The 17,096-nt window shown below is 39.7% G+C and overlaps 4 protein-coding genes across 6 annotated transcripts; 2 read left to right on the plus strand and 2 right to left on the minus strand.

The window, feature by feature from the left end:
- Positions 1–515: 515 nt before the first annotated feature.
- Positions 516–4,847, plus strand: ccdc77 (coiled-coil domain containing 77). Its single transcript, XM_020641284.3, has 12 exons — positions 516–666; positions 1,283–1,331; positions 1,632–1,818; positions 1,907–2,049; positions 2,246–2,342; positions 2,593–2,683; positions 2,822–2,910; positions 3,166–3,314; positions 3,509–3,776; positions 3,892–4,017; positions 4,132–4,284; positions 4,535–4,847. The coding sequence occupies exons 2-12, from the start codon at positions 1,297–1,299 to the stop codon at positions 4,679–4,681; spliced, it is 1,485 nt and encodes a 494-aa protein (XP_020496940.2). The 5' UTR covers positions 516–666; positions 1,283–1,296; the 3' UTR covers positions 4,682–4,847.
- Positions 4,848–5,519: 672 nt separating this feature from the next.
- On the plus strand, positions 5,520–10,057 carry hdhd5 (haloacid dehalogenase like hydrolase domain containing 5). Its single transcript, XM_020641592.3, has 8 exons — positions 5,520–5,883; positions 6,261–6,476; positions 6,578–6,690; positions 7,073–7,166; positions 7,254–7,287; positions 7,405–7,579; positions 7,684–7,872; positions 8,751–10,057. The coding sequence occupies exons 1-8, from the start codon at positions 5,773–5,775 to the stop codon at positions 9,154–9,156; spliced, it is 1,338 nt and encodes a 445-aa protein (XP_020497248.1). The 5' UTR covers positions 5,520–5,772; the 3' UTR covers positions 9,157–10,057.
- A 16-nt stretch (positions 10,058–10,073) lies between these two features.
- On the minus strand, positions 10,074–13,883 carry LOC109989752 (ras-related protein Rab-19). Of its 2 annotated transcripts, none has more exons than XM_065956690.1 (5): positions 13,684–13,883; positions 13,061–13,152; positions 12,356–12,544; positions 11,740–11,923; positions 10,074–10,679 (listed from the first exon to the last, which is right to left on the minus strand). In XM_065956690.1, exons 2-5 carry the CDS (start codon positions 13,109–13,111, stop codon positions 10,405–10,407), a joined length of 699 nt encoding a protein of 232 aa, XP_065812762.1. In that variant the 5' UTR covers positions 13,112–13,152; positions 13,684–13,883; the 3' UTR covers positions 10,074–10,404. The 2 variants fall into 2 exon arrangements, with proteins under 2 accessions (XP_065812762.1, XP_065812761.1); XM_065956689.1 differs by having other exon boundaries at positions 13,286–13,883.
- A 137-nt stretch (positions 13,884–14,020) lies between these two features.
- On the minus strand, positions 14,021–16,657 carry ccdc34 (coiled-coil domain containing 34). Of its 2 annotated transcripts, none has more exons than XM_020641603.3 (7): positions 16,557–16,657; positions 15,897–16,148; positions 15,643–15,772; positions 15,338–15,445; positions 15,073–15,231; positions 14,842–14,971; positions 14,021–14,614 (listed from the first exon to the last, which is right to left on the minus strand). In XM_020641603.3, exons 2-7 carry the CDS (start codon positions 16,136–16,138, stop codon positions 14,430–14,432), a joined length of 954 nt encoding a protein of 317 aa, XP_020497259.1. In that variant the 5' UTR covers positions 16,139–16,148; positions 16,557–16,657; the 3' UTR covers positions 14,021–14,429. The 2 variants fall into 2 exon arrangements, with proteins under 2 accessions (XP_020497259.1, XP_020497266.1); XM_020641610.3 differs by having other exon boundaries at positions 15,897–16,145; positions 16,557–16,655.
- Positions 16,658–17,096: the final 439 nt, after the last annotated feature.

A 17,096-nucleotide genomic window follows, 5' to 3' on the forward strand; every position in this document is an offset into this window, starting at 1 on the left:
CTCAAGTTGTTTGAAAGAACGACACTAATGTTTTTATTTAATATTGCATATTAATTGGTAAGCTACTCATGTTTGTGGAGATTTTTTTAGAAGAGATCCTTGATTGTGATACATTGAAATATATGGTAACAATGACAAGTAGGCTATCAAAGATATATATTTCCGTTGTACAAGTAAAAAAAAATAATAATAATAATAATTATTATTATTATTATTGAACAGAATTTTGACCAGAAGTCTTCTTTAGGTAATAATTGTGTCTGTGTAGCTTCTAATCTTTTTTTTTTTAAATGTCTCCTTATAACGTGTTATTTGTGGAAAGCGTCTCGTGACTTCAGGAGCATTATTAGTCAAATCCACTCTTGCTTTTGTTACAAAAGAAACTCCACCTTCCCTACTGCCAAATAACTGTCCTTGTAATGTTTTGTTTTAATTTTTTATTTGAATGTTTAAATAGTCTATTTTGTTCAGATCACTCCAAAAGAAACGCTACTGTCAGCGTGGAGACTGTGGATAGGTTTGTCTCACCTACATGCCGCTAGTTGGCGAAGTACCATCATTTGCGCTCCAGTTTCTCACGAAGAAGAAATAGAGCCGTGACTTCCGGCTTTCAAAAGCTTGGTAGCAACAAACGAATCATCACTTTCGTGTGGCCACCACAGAGTTGTGAGTTTTTAAATACTATGTCTGTGTGATATCTTGTGTTTTAATATCTTTATATTTTTGGCAAACTCGCTAGAGATACGTCTGTTGTAGTTTTACTGTTAATGAATTCCCTAAATCTGAAGTTTTCTCCACCTGTAGGTATAATGTTGACGTTTTTATGGACAAACAAACATTATTTACATCATGCTTCGCAACAGAAATAGGAAGGCTTATCATTTTTTTCCCACACATTAACAACGATTTCAGTGTGTCGAGTCAAAGTTTTCTTTAAATACTCAAACCTTTAAAATGTGAATACTATTCTAAACAGAAGAGGTCTCAAGCGTCCCGCTCCCCCTGGCGCCACGGTAACCGAGGAGGGACACACCACACGACTGTGTTAATGTGTTAATGGTAGTCTATGGTTAGGGCCAATTACATTTGATAATGTTTGAATGAATATTTGTTACATGTAAGCCCATACACCATGGATTTGTTTGTATAGTAAGATGAAGTTAGCTGTGTTAGTGAGAAACCAAAAAAGAAACATAACCATTTAATACATTATAAGATGCAAATGTTTTAAACAATGTTTTTTCTTAAAATATTTCAGTATTATAACATCCTCTGTCTTCAGGGTTTTGCACCGGGATGGGATCCCCAACAAAAGATGCAACACCACGCAGGTAAGATGTTATTTACACACATTGTAAGACATCCACAAGGATTTAGTCTTCATTTTGGTGTCATTAAAAATGCTTGGGTAATCAGTCATTCATTTTCGCTACATGCTGCTGACATGGAAGGGGATGCAAAGGCTATATTTAAATTTATCAAGTCAAGACACAGGCTTTATACTTAAGTAGCTAGCACAAACACAGTGCAGCACTGACAGCTCATTATCGAACCATGTGTATGCTAATGAAAATGTATTCATAAATATCTTCTTCCATATTGACCAAGGAAGCCTTTTTTCTTTTGTACAGAACCAACGTTCGTACTCCTGGTCGAGAGCCTGAATCACCACTTCCCCCCATCCATGAGCGGCTGGCATACCTGCGACCCTCCAGGGAGCTACTGGAGTTCTACAGAGAGAAGGTCGCCCAGTTTGACGGGGAACATGAGGAGCTGCTGCAGATGTTGGAGAAGTACAGAGGCATCACAGAGGACCAGGTAGGGACACAGCTAGGACTCATATGTGACATATGGGTATATTTTTCTGTTTTAACTTGCCCTCTCTCTGTCCCCTCTACCCTCCTAGCATAAGCTACAGCGGGAGGTACGACAGCGTGAAGTAGATATCACAGAGCTGCAAAACGCTCTGAGTGACATGCAGGTTTACCTTTTCCAAGAGAGGGAACAATCTCTGCGGCTTTATGCAGAGAATGACAGACTTAAGATCAGGTGGGAACAAGTGAAACACTGATCCATAAATAAACATTAGTTCTTTTTTTTTTTTCATGATAAGAAAGCACATGTGTAATGAGATATATTACTTAGGGTTTCTTTCCATTTCGGCATTTGACCAGTCTGGTATGCTGTTGTTTCTCAGCATTTTTGTGCATAAAACTAATTTACTCATTTACTCTCTGTTATTCAGAGAATTGGAGGACAGAAAGAAAATCCAGCACCTTCTTGCTCTGGTGGGTCCTGATGCAGGAGAGATCACATATTTCCACCGGGAGCCCCCTCACAGGGTACATATGTTTACTTTATTATAGATTCATTTTCTTTCTTTCTTTTTAAAACACATGACTTAAAAAAATAAAAAAATAAAATCATTGTCACCGTTGCTTGTTTTTTTCAACGCCGTTTTGAAATTGTGGTTCGGTTTGCATATTGTTACTCTTTCATATATTTTAAGAACTTCATTTTCTTTGATTTTATGTGAATTTAAATAGATGTAATTCAGTACACTTTAAAATCAGTCTAATGATTTTGTTTTAGGTCACTGTCACACAGAGGAACGCTGAGTCCAGATTGGAAGACAATTTAAATCTCAGGCCGACAAAGTTAAGACCTCCTGCGGCCAGAAAAGGTTTGAAAACATCTGTTTTGATGTTTGTGGAAGTCAAACACAGAAGTCAGTGTTTCAGAATTTGTATGTGAACTCTTTTTAAGTAAACAAAAAGATGAATGACTACTTAACCAATTGTATTTCTCGTCTTACTAACAGAGAGCGGCAGGAGAACAAAACCAGCAGATGGGCTAAATGGAGAGAGCCTGGAACAATACAGGAGTGATAACCACACGTTGTTACTACAGGTAAGTCTAGATCTTATCTTTAATTCTCTTCTTCTGAATATTGAACATTTAATTTTTTCGTTTACAACCCTAACATATACACCTACACAGCACCCCTCATTATTGACCTTCACTTTTTAATAGATTGATTTATAAAGCACCTTCCAAGGCTCCCAAGGATGCTTTTACATAGTAATGATGTTAGGGGAACAAAGTCTCCCCCTGTAGCCATAGTGAGAGAGTGCACCATGTCTTTATTGTTGCTCATGTTTCCAGGTGGAGGCTCTGCAGGCTCAGATGGAGGAACAAACCCGCCTTGTTAAAGAGCAGGTGGAGTCTCTGCTGGAGGACCGGCGGATTAAAACAGAGGAGGCCCAGGCACAACAGCAGAGAGATAAGGAGAGAATTACTGCTCTGAATGACAAGTGAGTCTGATTCTTAAAATTGTTAACTGGTTTCCTCCTACACATGTATGACCTACTCAAGATACTGTTTCATATTAGTCACTTGTGAAAGACAGTTTTCCTGCTTGTTTTGTAATTCTACACACAAGATAATATACATACATTCTTCAGCCAGACCATCATAACTCTCATTTCATGCACATTTGTCACCCAAGACTGCTGCGAACCCAGAACCTGTTGCATGAGAGCACCAAAGATTTCTTACAGCTAAAGTTTGAAACAAGAGCTCATGAGAAGAGCTTCATGGTGGAGAAGGACCGGCTGCTGAGGGAGCTCGACTCGTGCCACAACCGTCTGAGGAAGGGGGGGGTGTCTGCTGTGGGTGCAGAGCTGGGGAGAGCATCACAGCCTGGCAGCAGCACAGCCCTGCTCCTCCCCCGGCCTCAGCCAGAGTCACAGCAGACACACAAAGAGCAGATAAAGGTAAAGTATATCGTTTCATTGTGAAAAAAAGAACTCTAAGATCTGTAGTGTATAAAAGCTTTTTTTGCAGTAATAGGTTTTCATAAACCCATTTTAAACAAACCTGTTTCATTAGGCACTGCAGGAGGACTTGAAGCAAGCCCATCGCCTTGCGGAGATGTTCAGGGAGCAGTGTATCACTCTGGAAACAGAACTGTCCCAAATCAGAGAGGAAGGGGATGTTGGCAGGGAAATATTTAAGGTACCATAGAAAGACTGATCCTCACACAAGCCTCTGAATTGTTCCAACATAATGCAACCCCAGAGATTTAGTTTACTTGATATTTTTCAACTGCCCAATTTTGTTTGTGTGCAGGACCGTTCAGACAAAATGGCCAAGCGTCTTCAGCTGATGACTCAGCGATATGAGGCGTTGGAGAAGAGGAGGGCCATGGAGGTGGAGGGCTTCAAGACAGACCTGAAGCACCTTAGGCAGAAATTCAAAGATGTTGAAAAACAACTTCTCAAGGTGAAAAAAAGTCTTTCTGGAGGGTATCGTGGTTTTTCCCCTTTTAAGTTTGATTTTAATCATAAAAGAATGATCTAGCTATATTAGCATATTTTGGGCTTTTTAAATCATAAACACAGAAACAAGAGATGTCAGATAATTAGTTTAGTATTGTTTTTTGAAAGATGTAAAATATAAGTTTTAGAACATCTAGCCGTCCACACTGTTGATATAAGTGTTTCACTTGGTGTTTATGTCTCAACTGCTTCAGGTTACTTTGAATGTCGGGCCCAACCAGGATTTAGCCATTCTGCATGAGGTACGTCAGACCAACACAAGGACAAAGAAGGTTCAGGGTGAGCTGATGACGCTGAAGGCTAAAATCTATGGATTGGAAAATGAGCTGAGATTCAGCTGAAGATTAAACCGTGATGTCCTGTTGTCTGACTGTTGAGGAGAATCTATGTAGGTTGATTGTTAAATTCATGAATGTCTGTGCTACTGTGTTGATCACTAGTCTGAGAGCTTATGTTATTCTATTTTTTTCTTATAACAATAAAGATATTTTGCTACAAAGATTTAAACCAATGTACACCGTCTACAACTTACTATATTAACTATGAAAGCAAAATATTCTTTTTTTTCTCAGCAGTGATTTAGACTTGTCAAAGTTTGTATAGCACTAATGTTTCTAATAACATTCAAAATGGCTCTTGTAAACAAGTGTTCCGGTAAGTTTGCACAGTGAGCTAGTATGCACAGTTTCAGGAAAGTAAGTTGGCTGATTGCTAAAATGCAGCCAAAATTTGGTGAGTTTCCAGATGTGATAAGATATCTTCTGTTAAAAACGACTCTAAAAATTGTTAAGGTATGTTTTCCACTCAGAGACATTCAGCTCAGCAGACGAGTCAAAACCTACATGGAAGGGCTTCTCTTATAACTCCACCAATATGAAATATATGTATATATAAAAAGGGAATGCATTAGTAATCTCGTCCAAAAACGGCAGTTTATTATAAACAATATCCCCAATATTAGTACATTACTTAATTGTTTTTCTTTCTTTTCAAATATGCAATTTATTTGACATCACCGCAAGAAGAATAAAGTAATACAAATTTCACTGAAATGCTAAGTTGAAAGTGTAATAGTGAAACAGGAGTGATCACATTCATTTCTGCAAAATCACAACTTAGGTGTTTCTTCAGAACAACGTGGGACGTAATAATGTACCCGGATGTAATGTCCTCTGTTTGTGGATCTGCGCATGCTCAGTAGTTGTCATCAGCGCTAACTCGCTGCGTGTAGTACGCAGAGTATTACTATCAGCATGAATAGATAGCGCAGAGTTGAGTATTATTGACTCTCAGTGATTGAGAAACCATGACCCCACGTCTTTACTCTTTGGATCTGCTACATGTCAGTGACTGTTCGCTCGCATAACGCTAGCTGAAGTTTGTATCACATTGTCTGCTGTTTACCGGCTTTTACACTCAAGTGCCTGAAGAAATGCAGAGAATAAGTTCCTTTAAAACTGCATGGCAGCTGCTGAAGTCAAGCTGTGGGGGGGCAGCTAAACAAGTCAACATCTCGCAGGCAATCGCACGAAGTTTTAGCCATGTAAGTTGATGCTTTATTCCCATTTTATTAGAATTTGAGTAAAGACTGAAACAAATCACAGTATTTGTCTTCAGACACTGGGCTGTTGTAAAGTGTGTGGGGGGGGGGTGCCAAAGCAGGACAGAAACTCATTGAACACTATGCTGAAGCTAATCACTCCACACACAGAGAATTACTATAATGTGTTGAAGTACACTGCATATTCATTGAGTGAGTGATCTGCTCCAGTAACACTGTGATGTGTCACTGAGGATAAAACTCTGAGACAGTTAACCGAGTTTAAAGTGAGGAGGTTGTGTCAAGAAAGTGATACCACACAGCAAGTTAATGAACAATCCCATGTTTTCATACTGCACATGCACCTCTCTCTGGCCCAGCGTCCTCCTGAGGGGCCCAACTCCTTCGGGCTCCTCTTTGACATCGATGGGGTTCTGGTGCGAGGCAGGACACTAATCCCTGAAGCCAAGCAGTGCTTCAGGAACCTGGTGGACCGGAGCGGAAAATACAAGGTGCCGGTGGTGTTTGTCACTAATGCTGGAAATTGCATGAGACAGACCAAAGCTGAGCATCTGTCACACCTGCTAGATGTGGAGGTAAACTGTACACTACACCTTTTTAAATATTTAAAAGTCATCCGCTTGCTGTGAAAGCCTTTTAAATCCACCCCTTCTCTCGGTTCTCACCTTGTTCTCAGGTGTCTCCAGACCAGGTCATGCTGTCCCACAGCCCTTTGCGAATGTTTACCCAGTTTCACAAAATGCGTGTGCTGGTATCCGGACAGGGTCCTGTAGAGGAGGTCGCCCACAAGTATCCTGTCTATAATTCAGAGACTCTCCTCTGGATGTTTACCTTAAACGAGTGTACTCTCTGTTATCATGATTCATCTTTGAACTCTTTGCATCATTGCAGTCTCAATGACTGCCTAACACAGATTTCTTAACAGTTCTAATTCTCATCCTGTATATGTGGTAGATCCTTATTTTTGTCATATTTAAGTCATGCCATGGACAAATCTGAAGCCTTTGATTTCATTGTCCTCTTTTCTCTCAACCAGCAAGGTAATTCATACCAAAATAAGCCATCAATATGTGATATAGAATAGCAATGCTGACTCCCAGCGCAGTTTTATATCTGTGAGAAATATCTGTTCTATGTTATAAACTGTTCACTTTAACCAACCAAACTCCAGCCTGGGCTTTCAGGATGTTGTCACAATAGACATGCTCAGAGAAGCATATCCTCTTCTAGATGTCGTAGATCACAGCAGACGGCCCAAAGACAGCGTAAGTAGCTCTAATGTTGAACTTCATGGGTCTATGTTCAGTTGTAGATAAGATGGACATCTAAGCAGCTGTACAAATGTCTTACAGATTCCTCCTACCAAAGGCTTACAGCCAATCGACGGTATGTTTCCACACACAATCAACTCTGTTGTTATACTTGTATAATGTATAATTATATATAATTCAGAGTTAAAACAGGCTTTAGAAGACTTCCATCTTTACCTGTGTGCTTCTACAGCTGTCATTTTGTTTGGTGAGCCGATCAGATGGGAGACAAACCTCCAGCTGATCATTGACGTGCTTCTAACTAACGGGAACCCAGACAATAACTGGAATTCAGGGCAGTACCCTCACATCCCCGTCCTGGCCTGTAACATGGACCTGCTGTGGATGGCCGAGGCCAAGAATCCCAGGTACAGTATGGTACAAAAACAGAATAAACGTGACATGCTGAAACAGTTTCCAAAGTTTTGAATTTAATTTCAATATATTTATAATATGGGCCCCCGTCTTACAGGTTTGGTCACGGTATGTTCCTGGTGTGCTTAGAGAGTCTGTACAAGAAAGTGACAGGCTACGATCTGAAGTATGAGGCCCTGATTGGTAAACCCAGTGTGGTGACTTATAACTATGCTGAGCTGCTGATCAGACAGCAGGCTGAGGGCCTCGGCTGGACTGCCCCTGTGAAGAGGCTGTACGCTATAGGGTGAGTGACCCACATTTGACGCTTCTAAATTACACTGTCTTCAGCTCCTTTGAACTTTTACATATTTACATGCCAATACTTTAAATTGAAATGGATTATACTGGGATTGTTTCTTACAGACCAGCAGGAAGTAGACTAAAGTAATCGAAAGTGGGGAAGGGGAAATATTATATAGTATTTGAAATTGTTATAGATCAGTAAAGATTTAAACACACTAACAGACGCAATCTGAGGCCTAACTTAACTTCAGAGCTGTCTGTTTGAGGACTGCTTTTGTTTGTTTATTAATCAGTAAAAAAATAAATAGAAATATTTCATTTCCGGGTTGTAACACTGTAAAATGTGGAAAAGTCCAAAAGGGTTATGCATGATTCTGTATCTGAAAAGATTTATTTTTAATAAAGATGCACCAATTGCAAAAATAAGTGCCAATACAAATACTAATGTTTTTTTTTATTACTTTTTATTGTTATTTGTGCCTGTTTTTCATTTTTTATTGTTTATCATCCCTCCTCTTGTAATGTCACTGGAACATGTCTTCCAAACTGCAAGTTGCTGATCTTTCCCCGAGACCGTTACAGACTTGCACACTGCTGACATTTTTTTCCATATTTGACCATGAAAACAAATAAGTGTGTCAAACAGGTGAATATTTATCCTGCAGACTTCTTGTATGAATCAGCAGTTAGGCTTACTGCCTAGCCAGCATTACATTGATGCAACTCAACAGATAAACATAGACCACTGACATTATTTGCTGATGGGCCGGTGTTTGTCCACAGGACTGATGTTGGTTACCGATGTTTAACCTATACATCGGTGCATTCCTAGTTTTGAAGTGTACGCTTCTACAAATGTCGTATTACCTTTTTTCACAGCGATAACCCCATGGCTGACATTTATGGTGCCAACCTCTACAACCACTACCTCCAGGCTTCTCGGCGCACAAAGGCGCAGATGCAGGCTAAAGCTGGAGGAGTGGAAACTGTTGATGACGCCCCTAAAATGACATCCGCAGAGTTAGGTGGAGCATCAGGTGCATACGGGGCCGAAGAGGACCTCCCTGAAGGATGCAGCTCCATCCTGGTTTGCACAGGAGTGTACAGCAGAGACCAGCAGGAGCTCCCCTCCGATCCAGATCACACCGTCACAGAGCAGCACATCTTCCACGGCCACAGGGACTTCCGCTTTGACCCCACCCTCACGCAGCCATCCTTCGTGGTCCAAGATGTGAAGGAGGCGGTGGAGCTGGTGTTTGAGCAGGAGGGCTGGCCTCTTGAGTAGGACTAAGATCAGGTCTGGATTCATCTTTCAGCCATTCAGTAATAGCTAACATCCTTTAACTGGTAGCAGCAGTGTGTGTTTTTCCCCCTGAATTATCGTATGGGAGATGTAGCTGTTACTGATGCTAATCCTGAAAGATATTGTGAAGTGCAATGGAAGCAACAAGCAGCAAATTGCAGCTTTATCACTAAACATAGAAAAGTAACACACATTTTAACTTGGGCATATATGTTACTGTGTCAAGGATTAATGCAATTTTGTTTTGTCCTCTCTCGCCCTTGACTTTTTTAACGCACACTTGGGTACACATGTCTATGTGTTGAGTTACATTCATTTCTACTGCACTCAGAGTTTTATACTGTATCTGTTAGTTTGTTGATAAGAGTCTAAGTATAGTTCCACCTAAAGCATGCTGACATTCAGATGTACAGTATCACATACTTTAGACCTCCCAGCAGCTCTCTTCTAGACCAGCTCTCCTCTTTGTTCTGACCGCTCTCATATTTCAGCTTCTTTGTGTTAAGTTAAGGAGAATGCCTAACAACTGGCATTATTAAGTTACTTGGTTTCAGTTAAGTACCTCATCAGTTTGTTTGTATGTTTTTTTTTTTTGGCCTTAATCAAGTTTAGAGTCATTTTAAATGTTATTTTGTGAACTTCTTTAAATTGTACAAGTATGAGGGATTAAAAGGGTACCATTTTACTGTCTTGAAGTTTTCGCTATAAAATCTTTACAAGGGTTAGCTTGAATATCTTTTTGTATCTGGGGGATAGACAATGTGATAACAGTCGCAGCCAAAGTGTACATTTCAGATAGTGTTTGTCAAAATGCAGGTTCAAACTGTGGAACTCTTCTGATGCATTGTAAAAGCCATACTGTATAAAAGATCATTAAAAAGGATGACAGGCTCAAAACGTTTCTTGTGAAGTGTAAACATTGTTTGTGTTTATGTTCAGTCCGTCCTCCAGCTGAGCTGCAGTATGTGATGACGGAGTCACTCTCACATTCATCAGCAGGATTTGTGATAAGCAATCTCCATGAGATACATGTGACTGACCATGGACTGTAAATAATAATGTAAATTCAAAAACCTATATTAACACACTATACAACATACTGTATGGAGTTTTTTCCTAAACGTGCATACATGAATAACCTTCGGTCTAATGGAGGGAGTTTTCATACACACGAGGCTAGTCTCATTTTTTCAAAAAAGTCTCAAACAACTTGTCCCCTCTTCAGTCTGCTCAGCACCCACACTTTTTCTCTGAAGACACAGTGCCATCGACTGGGTGGGAGCTGTTACTCAACATGAATTGAGGTGAACCTTGCGAAAGCTCATCTGTGATCGCCATGCCGTTGCGTGCCAGCAGCTCCCTGGCCATGAGGACGAAGGCCGCGTCAACGTTCTGCGCCTCCTTGGCCGAGGTTTCCAGTGCAGCCAGAGCGCTGTTGTTTTCTGCCAGAGTACACGCGTCCTCAAACAACACCTGCCTCTGAGCATGGAGGTCTGACTTATTACCTGCAGGTATGAAGAAAACACACGATGAGAAAATATCTGTATACTATATTGAAGTTTAACATTCTGACAGATAATACTGAGCATACATGTAACATTGAAAAATATTTCAAGGCAACATTTTGTAAGAATTGATATTATTCACAATGTGTCCTCTCTACAGTTTAGGAATCAAAGTCACTCAAGATTTTCTCTCCTACTGCCTCTTATAATACAAGTCTCTAACTTATCCCATCTGCATGATGTTTGTGCTGAGAGTTTGGTCTGCAGGATTTTTTTTGCCATAAAGCAGTGCTGTATTTTTCCTGGAAGTTTTAAAGCCAAAATCAGGTGGTCAGTGAAAGGAGTGCGAGAAAAAGAGAAAATGTTAAAATAGTTACATGACAATGTGGACTTAAATGATTAACTATTAATCAGCATTTTTGCTTATTTATTTTGTGTCATTAATGGATCATTTATTTCCTTTCAAACAAACATGCACATAAATATAAAAACACAAATAAGAAGATAAGTAACACTGGTGTGAGGCTTGACAATCATTTGATTGTCACAATAGCCATGAAATTCCAGCTGCACAGGATACAGACAACCCCTCTCAGTGGTCAATTATTGAACCAATGTTTGGTCCAAAAATGATGTGTTTCTTTTGTCTTTGTTCTGCACTTTATTTGTGGGTGTTGCCATTTTTTTAAATTTCAATGTATAACAGAACATGAGTTCAAAGTTCTATCTGATACAGCAAATAATTCTGTGCAATATCTGCTGTGAACTCTAAATACATCAAGAAAAGATGTTAAAAAGCATAGTTCATAATAAAGAGGCCTCTTCCTGTCACTCTAGTGACAAAAAACACTAACTCAAAAGTGATCCAGTCTTAACACTGGAAACTGAACAGTCAATGTGTCTTTTTTAAATTATTTTTTTATACCTATTTCAGTTTTTTAACTTCTAATTGTGTCCTTCGCTTTGCTTCGCAACAACTCAATCCTAAGGATCTTTTTTAGGAAAGAGTTATTTACTGACAATCATGACACCTCTAGAAGTGAGTTTAAATTCTGTTTACCAATGAGGATCAGCACCACTCCTGCAGCTCCATACTGCTCCACCTCCCTGATCCAGTGGGAAACAGAATCAAAAGTGGGGCGTCGTGTGATGTCGTAGGCCACCATGGCCCCGTGGGCGCTGCGATAGTAGCTCTGAGTTATGGTGCGGAAACGCTCCTGTCCAGCTGTGTCCCACACCTGCATCTGCAACAACATAAAACACAACCAGATACAGCCTGACTTCAGTGTTTACAGAATGAGGACTATGTGTCTCTAAAGCATGAACCTCAGGTTTTGAGACATGCTGTAAACTTTGACAAATGATCCGTCTTGGTTAAACAAACTAGTGTGTACTGAACTCCAGTCTAACTATCATAACAACACATCCATGCAGGTAAGAGGTAGACACACAAACAGAAAGTTAAAAAGATGATATCATTTGCTGCAGGTTTTTCTGTCATGGGAAAAAACCTTGAGGAGGGATTGTCAACTCTTAAGAGTAAATACACAGACATATCTTTTTTTATATATAGAAATTGATTCCATAATAATCATAATGAAAATACATGTGTACAATCTAGGAATATATCTAATGAAAATGAGCTGAAATAAACAGTAAAAAAAAGGGAAACTTACCTTCACTTTCCTGCCATCGATGTCCAGTGTACGAACAGTAAAGTCGACTCCGATAGTGTTCTGCTGCTTCTCTATAAATATGCCAGACTTAAAGCTCTGGACCACACAGGTCTTCCCCACATCCGAGTCCCCAACCAGGATGATTTTAAAGAGGAAGTCGAAAGAGTCCTCAGTCTCCGGCCCTACAGACTTCATGGTGAAGGCAGGAATATAAATACACACAAAACGAACTTTGAGGTTGAAACAGCTGATCCAAGACGTCTGTGTGCAACAAAAACTGGTTCCTCCCAAGTTGTGTCAATAAAAAACTAGGACTATTTACACAAACTGATACATCAGGTCAGGCTTATACCCGGTGAGAACCACAGGTAAAGCTGCCCATGCCAGTCTAAATTATGATCGATCTCAATTTTTAATCCAGTTTGTATTCCAACCAGTTGCTTCTTTTGCCATTCTTTACAGCTCGCTTTGATTTGCAAAAAAAAACAAATGTTTAGCGTTAGTATCCCATAGTAGTTTTCCTGGGTAAGCTGTCAGAAGTTGTGGTTCTTCATCCTGTTCTTGTCTCCATGTCTACGTAACACTTTCAGTCGCATTGTTGAAGTCTTAAACCCAAGTCAGTAGTTCTGCCCTTTAGACTTGCACTCTCTCTGCACTCTACACCTGTCCCACCCTTACTTTCAGTCTTACAGACACGCCTCCTACCTGTCTATGCAGGTGTGATCTCCAACTGCCAGCCCATCTGCACCACTGCATCTTGGGATGTGGATTTTATGTCTTAAGCTGAGACACAATACCTGGAGGACAGAATGCAATCTTACTGACCGGGAACATCAAAAGTCATGGCTCTGTCATAAATATATCGATAAGATAGGGTTAAATAGATTTAGACAAACTTAGGTGTAGAGGGTTTTATTGGTTAAAACTTACCATTTCACCATGTTGGAGGTTTACAGAGAGCCAAAATGCCGGAGGTAGATTTTGAACACAACCTCCTATCTTTATTAAGAAAGGTTTCGCTCAAAAGGCTAAGTGTCCAAATAACCATGAACAAGCAGCTTAAATTGCAATTTTATAGCTCAAACGAATGTAAACCCTTAAATTCTTTCTTAAAAGGTTGTCCTTTGAACCCCAGAATGTTTTTCTTTTTCCTTTAAGAGCCTCCTACACTGTTAGCTCCGTCACTGTCTCCTGTCAACTAACACATTCCACAGCAGCGAACAACACAGAGGGGAGAAGCAAAGAGTGAGAAAGAACAAAACACAGCCCACAAATTTAAAGTATTTAGTTAAGAGAATCTTAAATAAATGTAATAGAAATGATTTTACCTCATGCTGCATACATCAATATCACAGTGAGATGTTAACCCAGAATGAGCATACCGATCTGAATCTGAATCTGAATCAGTGTCTCTCTCTCTCGCTCTCTCTCTCTCCACCCCCTCACTCGTTTCTGTCGTCATCTCAGCCCACAGAAGAACAAGGCACAGCTGGACACAGAACAATGTGTGAGTGTGAGGGGCACTTGACCAAGCTGGGTCTATCTTTGGCTGTGACCACCAGCAGCCACCATCCTTCGTTGGTGTGGTTGTGTGTGGCTGATGCCTCATCAAAAGCAATAAAGCTGGCTTTTGTTGACCAAACAAACACAAACAAACAAGAGGAGGAGGGGAGAAAATCTTTGATTTATCCTGATAGCAAATTGATCGATTGATTTAAGGATAAAACCAAATGAAATACATGCATTTAATGGAACAGTGATGAAAGCATTTGTGCTTGACATTAAATAAACATCTTTATGAAATCATCAGAATTTTTTCCCAAAGAATTCATACATGCTAAAGTACAAACTAACTTGAGCTAGTGCCTTGTTACAGAATTTATGCAATGTACAACCAAATGTAACAACTATGTATGCCTTTTCACCATAGCTATTTAAGAGAACAGAAACACTTGTCTCATTCAGCAGAGTCATCTCCGGAGCTATAGAGGTGAGGATGAGTGAGTTATGATGTAATCATGTTTGAGTACTGGCTAAGATTCCATAATTCAGTCATAGACACCAATCTGCTGTGTCATCTTCTCTGCTGCAACTGTGCTGCACTTGTAGAGTGTCTCAGTCTCTGTTGACATTTTCTTTGTTTCAAATTCTTCTTGTCAGATGTCTTATTTACTGATGTTTCTGGAGGAGGGACATGAATCGGTTTCCAGGGGATTGGATTGTAGAAGCCTGGTGAAGGAAGGAATTTTTCGTAGGGACCTTAAAGAAATAAAACAAAGACGATAATGATACATTTCAAACGTCATCAAGGTGAAGAAATTTAGTGAGACGCAATAAAGTCAGGGGAATATTTAAGTCGTTGTATTCCTGCTGCTCCTGGATTCAATAAATACATCAAAAACCGTGAACACATTTCTCAATTTAATAGCTACAGCAAAAACTATAAAGCACACTTAATATTTCCAAGATGACTGAAATAATCTTACCTGTTATGAAGCAAGGTGATTTGGGACTTGCTCTGCTTTTTTCATCAGCTTTCTTTAGCCATTCCTGGAACTTCTCCTCTGCTCTACAGCGGCGATCTCTCTCCTGTTCCTCCTTCAGGACAGCTTCCTCCTGCCAAGTCAAAAAGGATCAATCAGGGTCACTCTGTTGCGGCACATCAATAACGTAATCTTACGAAGAGAAGACAGAATAACTTTAAAGATCCAAATTACCTTTGCCTTGTTTTCCATTTCCTTTTTTCTTTGGTTCTTCTTCTGAAGCCAGTCTTTGTATTTTTGTTGAGCTTTCTGTTCAATCTCCTTCTGCTTCTCCCGCTGCCTCTGAAACTCCTCCTCCTCTTTGCACTGTTTTAGAAATTGCTTATTTTTCTCCTATGATTGCACAAAGAAAACAATAACAGAAATGTCATGGAGCAATAATACAACCAGCAACCAATAATGATTTATATGTGGTTTTATTTTTGTAGCAGGTGTTTACCTGTTCTCTTTTCATCTTTAACCATCCATGGATTCTCTCCTCCATCACAATCTTTTTTTGTTCTTGCTCCCTGTGTTGCTTTTCTTGGTTTTCCTTAAGTAACTGCTCCTAAATCAAAGTATACAACTACTCAAAGACTCAAACATGATGAAATACATATTTTAGGTAGAAAAAAATACTTTGGGGGAGGGGGGGATGAGTGGCTGGAAACTATATAATTATAAACACACACAAAGCAAATGAAAGTCCACACTACTTGAATTTAAGTAATAGTTAAGTAACAATTGCGCAGAAGTGTTCCTTGCCTCCTCTGTTTTCTTTTCCAATTTGAGCCGTTCCTCCTTGGCTTTGTTTACCAGCCACATTTCCCATGCACTGTGAGAAGGTGAGCATGCAGGCTCCATCTGCTCCGAGGGTGTTCTTGGTAGTTCACATCTATTTAAAAAAAAACAAAAAAAACAGATTACAAATGTACCTTGGAGTAATTACAATGAGTCTCTATGAATCAATGCAATAGGTGGTTCATAAAGTTTTATCTGCATAACAATATAAGCAGTACCGGACTGGTGAAACGCTTTGCCTGGGTGAAGTCTCCTGAGCCGGACTGTGCTCCAGGTCTTCTTCACTGTCAAAACTGTCATGATAGATTGGAGAAAGCAACGAAAAGGTGTCTTCGTCGTCGGATAGGACGCCGTTGTCCTGAGATGTGCGGTAGTCTCTTCTCGGGTTAGCTTTAACCGGGGTAGAGCTGAAACCCTTGGACGCAGAAGCAGGACAGTTCGGCATTCTTCCTCCAGACATAAGAAGTCTGCTTCGAAAATTCAAACACAGGACAAATTAGGTGCAAATTAGCAGCCGCTATAATGACAATGATACCTGCATTGTATTGCTGTTCTCTGTGTGTCTATATTGTATCTGTCCCTGTCAAATAAACCATAAAATCAAAGAAATAAAACAATATTTCAAATAAACTATGTAAAATCATTGTTTAACAAATGTCAACAATGTGTGCGACTTGTTAAATGTAAAGATTACTGAGCTGTAGATGTTCAGCTCTTTCTTGTGTTTACTCTAACGTAAGCTAACAGTTAGCGTTGTTAGCTTGTCTAGCTTTTACAAACAATAACGTTCTTAAAACGTTAAATGCGTATTACCAACACGTTGTTTACCCAATGGTGTGCGCAAAGTGTCTCTAACTCTAAAGGAACATGTAACCTACCTTAGTGATAGTATTTGGAGAAAGGTTTAGCTCCGACGCTTTCCACGTTACAACTGATTTCCCAAACAACTTTATTTCCCCCCATGATGCACCGCGCCCCCACGCGCAGAACGACGCTGTAACCATGACGACGCTTGACTCTTTACTTTGACTGACATTAAAACAACGCGCTTTTAACAGTCAATCATAATATTTATATTATTTGTGTCAGTCTACATATATTCACAGTCGTTTGGAAAATCAGACAGGAACACATATTTATTAGTTATTAAATAATAATTCAATAGACTCGCAAAAATAAAACCTAATAACAAGTGGTAAACAAGGGGCCAAAGTGCAGTTTCCTTCCCTCTATACACTGTGATGATCAGTCACCTTGGTGGCTTTTCATTTCACAATATAAACATTTGGTTATTGGTGTAAATGCTGCAAACTTATCTGGAAATTTGCATTTCTTTGCTGAAAATACTCGGGGGATATGATTGCATTTATTTAATATGCTTCATTAAATGATTTGGTCTTGCAGATAAAAAAATATTC

The sequence above is a fragment of the Labrus bergylta genome, chromosome 7 (assembly GCF_963930695.1).
Source record: "Labrus bergylta chromosome 7, fLabBer1.1, whole genome shotgun sequence".
Classification (NCBI taxonomy): Eukaryota; Metazoa; Chordata; class Actinopteri; order Labriformes; family Labridae; genus Labrus; species Labrus bergylta.

Coding starts and splice junctions, on each gene's coding strand:
- ccdc77 (XM_020641284.3), top strand. CDS start 1,297: ATGGGATCCCCAACAAAAGATGCAACACCACGCAG. Junction 2,911..3,165: donor ACCACACGTTGTTACTACAG/GTAAGTCTAGAT, acceptor TCATGTTTCCAG/GTGGAGGCTCTGCAGGCTCA. Junction 4,018..4,131: donor TTGGCAGGGAAATATTTAAG/GTACCATAGAAA, acceptor GTTTGTGTGCAG/GACCGTTCAGACAAAATGGC.
- LOC109989752 (XM_065956690.1), bottom strand. CDS start 13,111: ATGCAGTGGTGCAGATGGGCTGGCAGTTGGAGATCACACCTGCATAGA. Junction 12,545..13,060: donor GATCACACCTGCATAGACAG/GTAGGAGGCGTG, acceptor TTCACCATGAAG/TCTGTAGGGCCGGAGACTGA. Junction 11,924..12,355: donor TCGATGGCAGGAAAGTGAAG/GTAAGTTTCCCT, acceptor ATGTTGTTGCAG/ATGCAGGTGTGGGACACAGC.
- ccdc34 (XM_020641603.3), bottom strand. CDS start 16,138: ATGTCTGGAGGAAGAATGCCGAACTGTCCTGCTTCTGCGTCCAAGGGT. Junction 15,446..15,642: donor TGGAAAAGAAAACAGAGGAG/GCAAGGAACACT, acceptor ACTTTGATTTAG/GAGCAGTTACTTAAGGAAAA. Junction 14,972..15,072: donor AAATGGAAAACAAGGCAAAG/GTAATTTGGATC, acceptor TTGACTTGGCAG/GAGGAAGCTGTCCTGAAGGA.
- hdhd5 (XM_020641592.3), top strand. CDS start 5,773: ATGCAGAGAATAAGTTCCTTTAAAACTGCATGGCAGCTGCTGAAGTCA. Junction 6,691..7,072: donor GTAGAGGAGGTCGCCCACAA/GTATCCTGTCTA, acceptor ACCAAACTCCAG/CCTGGGCTTTCAGGATGTTG. Junction 7,167..7,253: donor GCAGACGGCCCAAAGACAGC/GTAAGTAGCTCT, acceptor AATGTCTTACAG/ATTCCTCCTACCAAAGGCTT.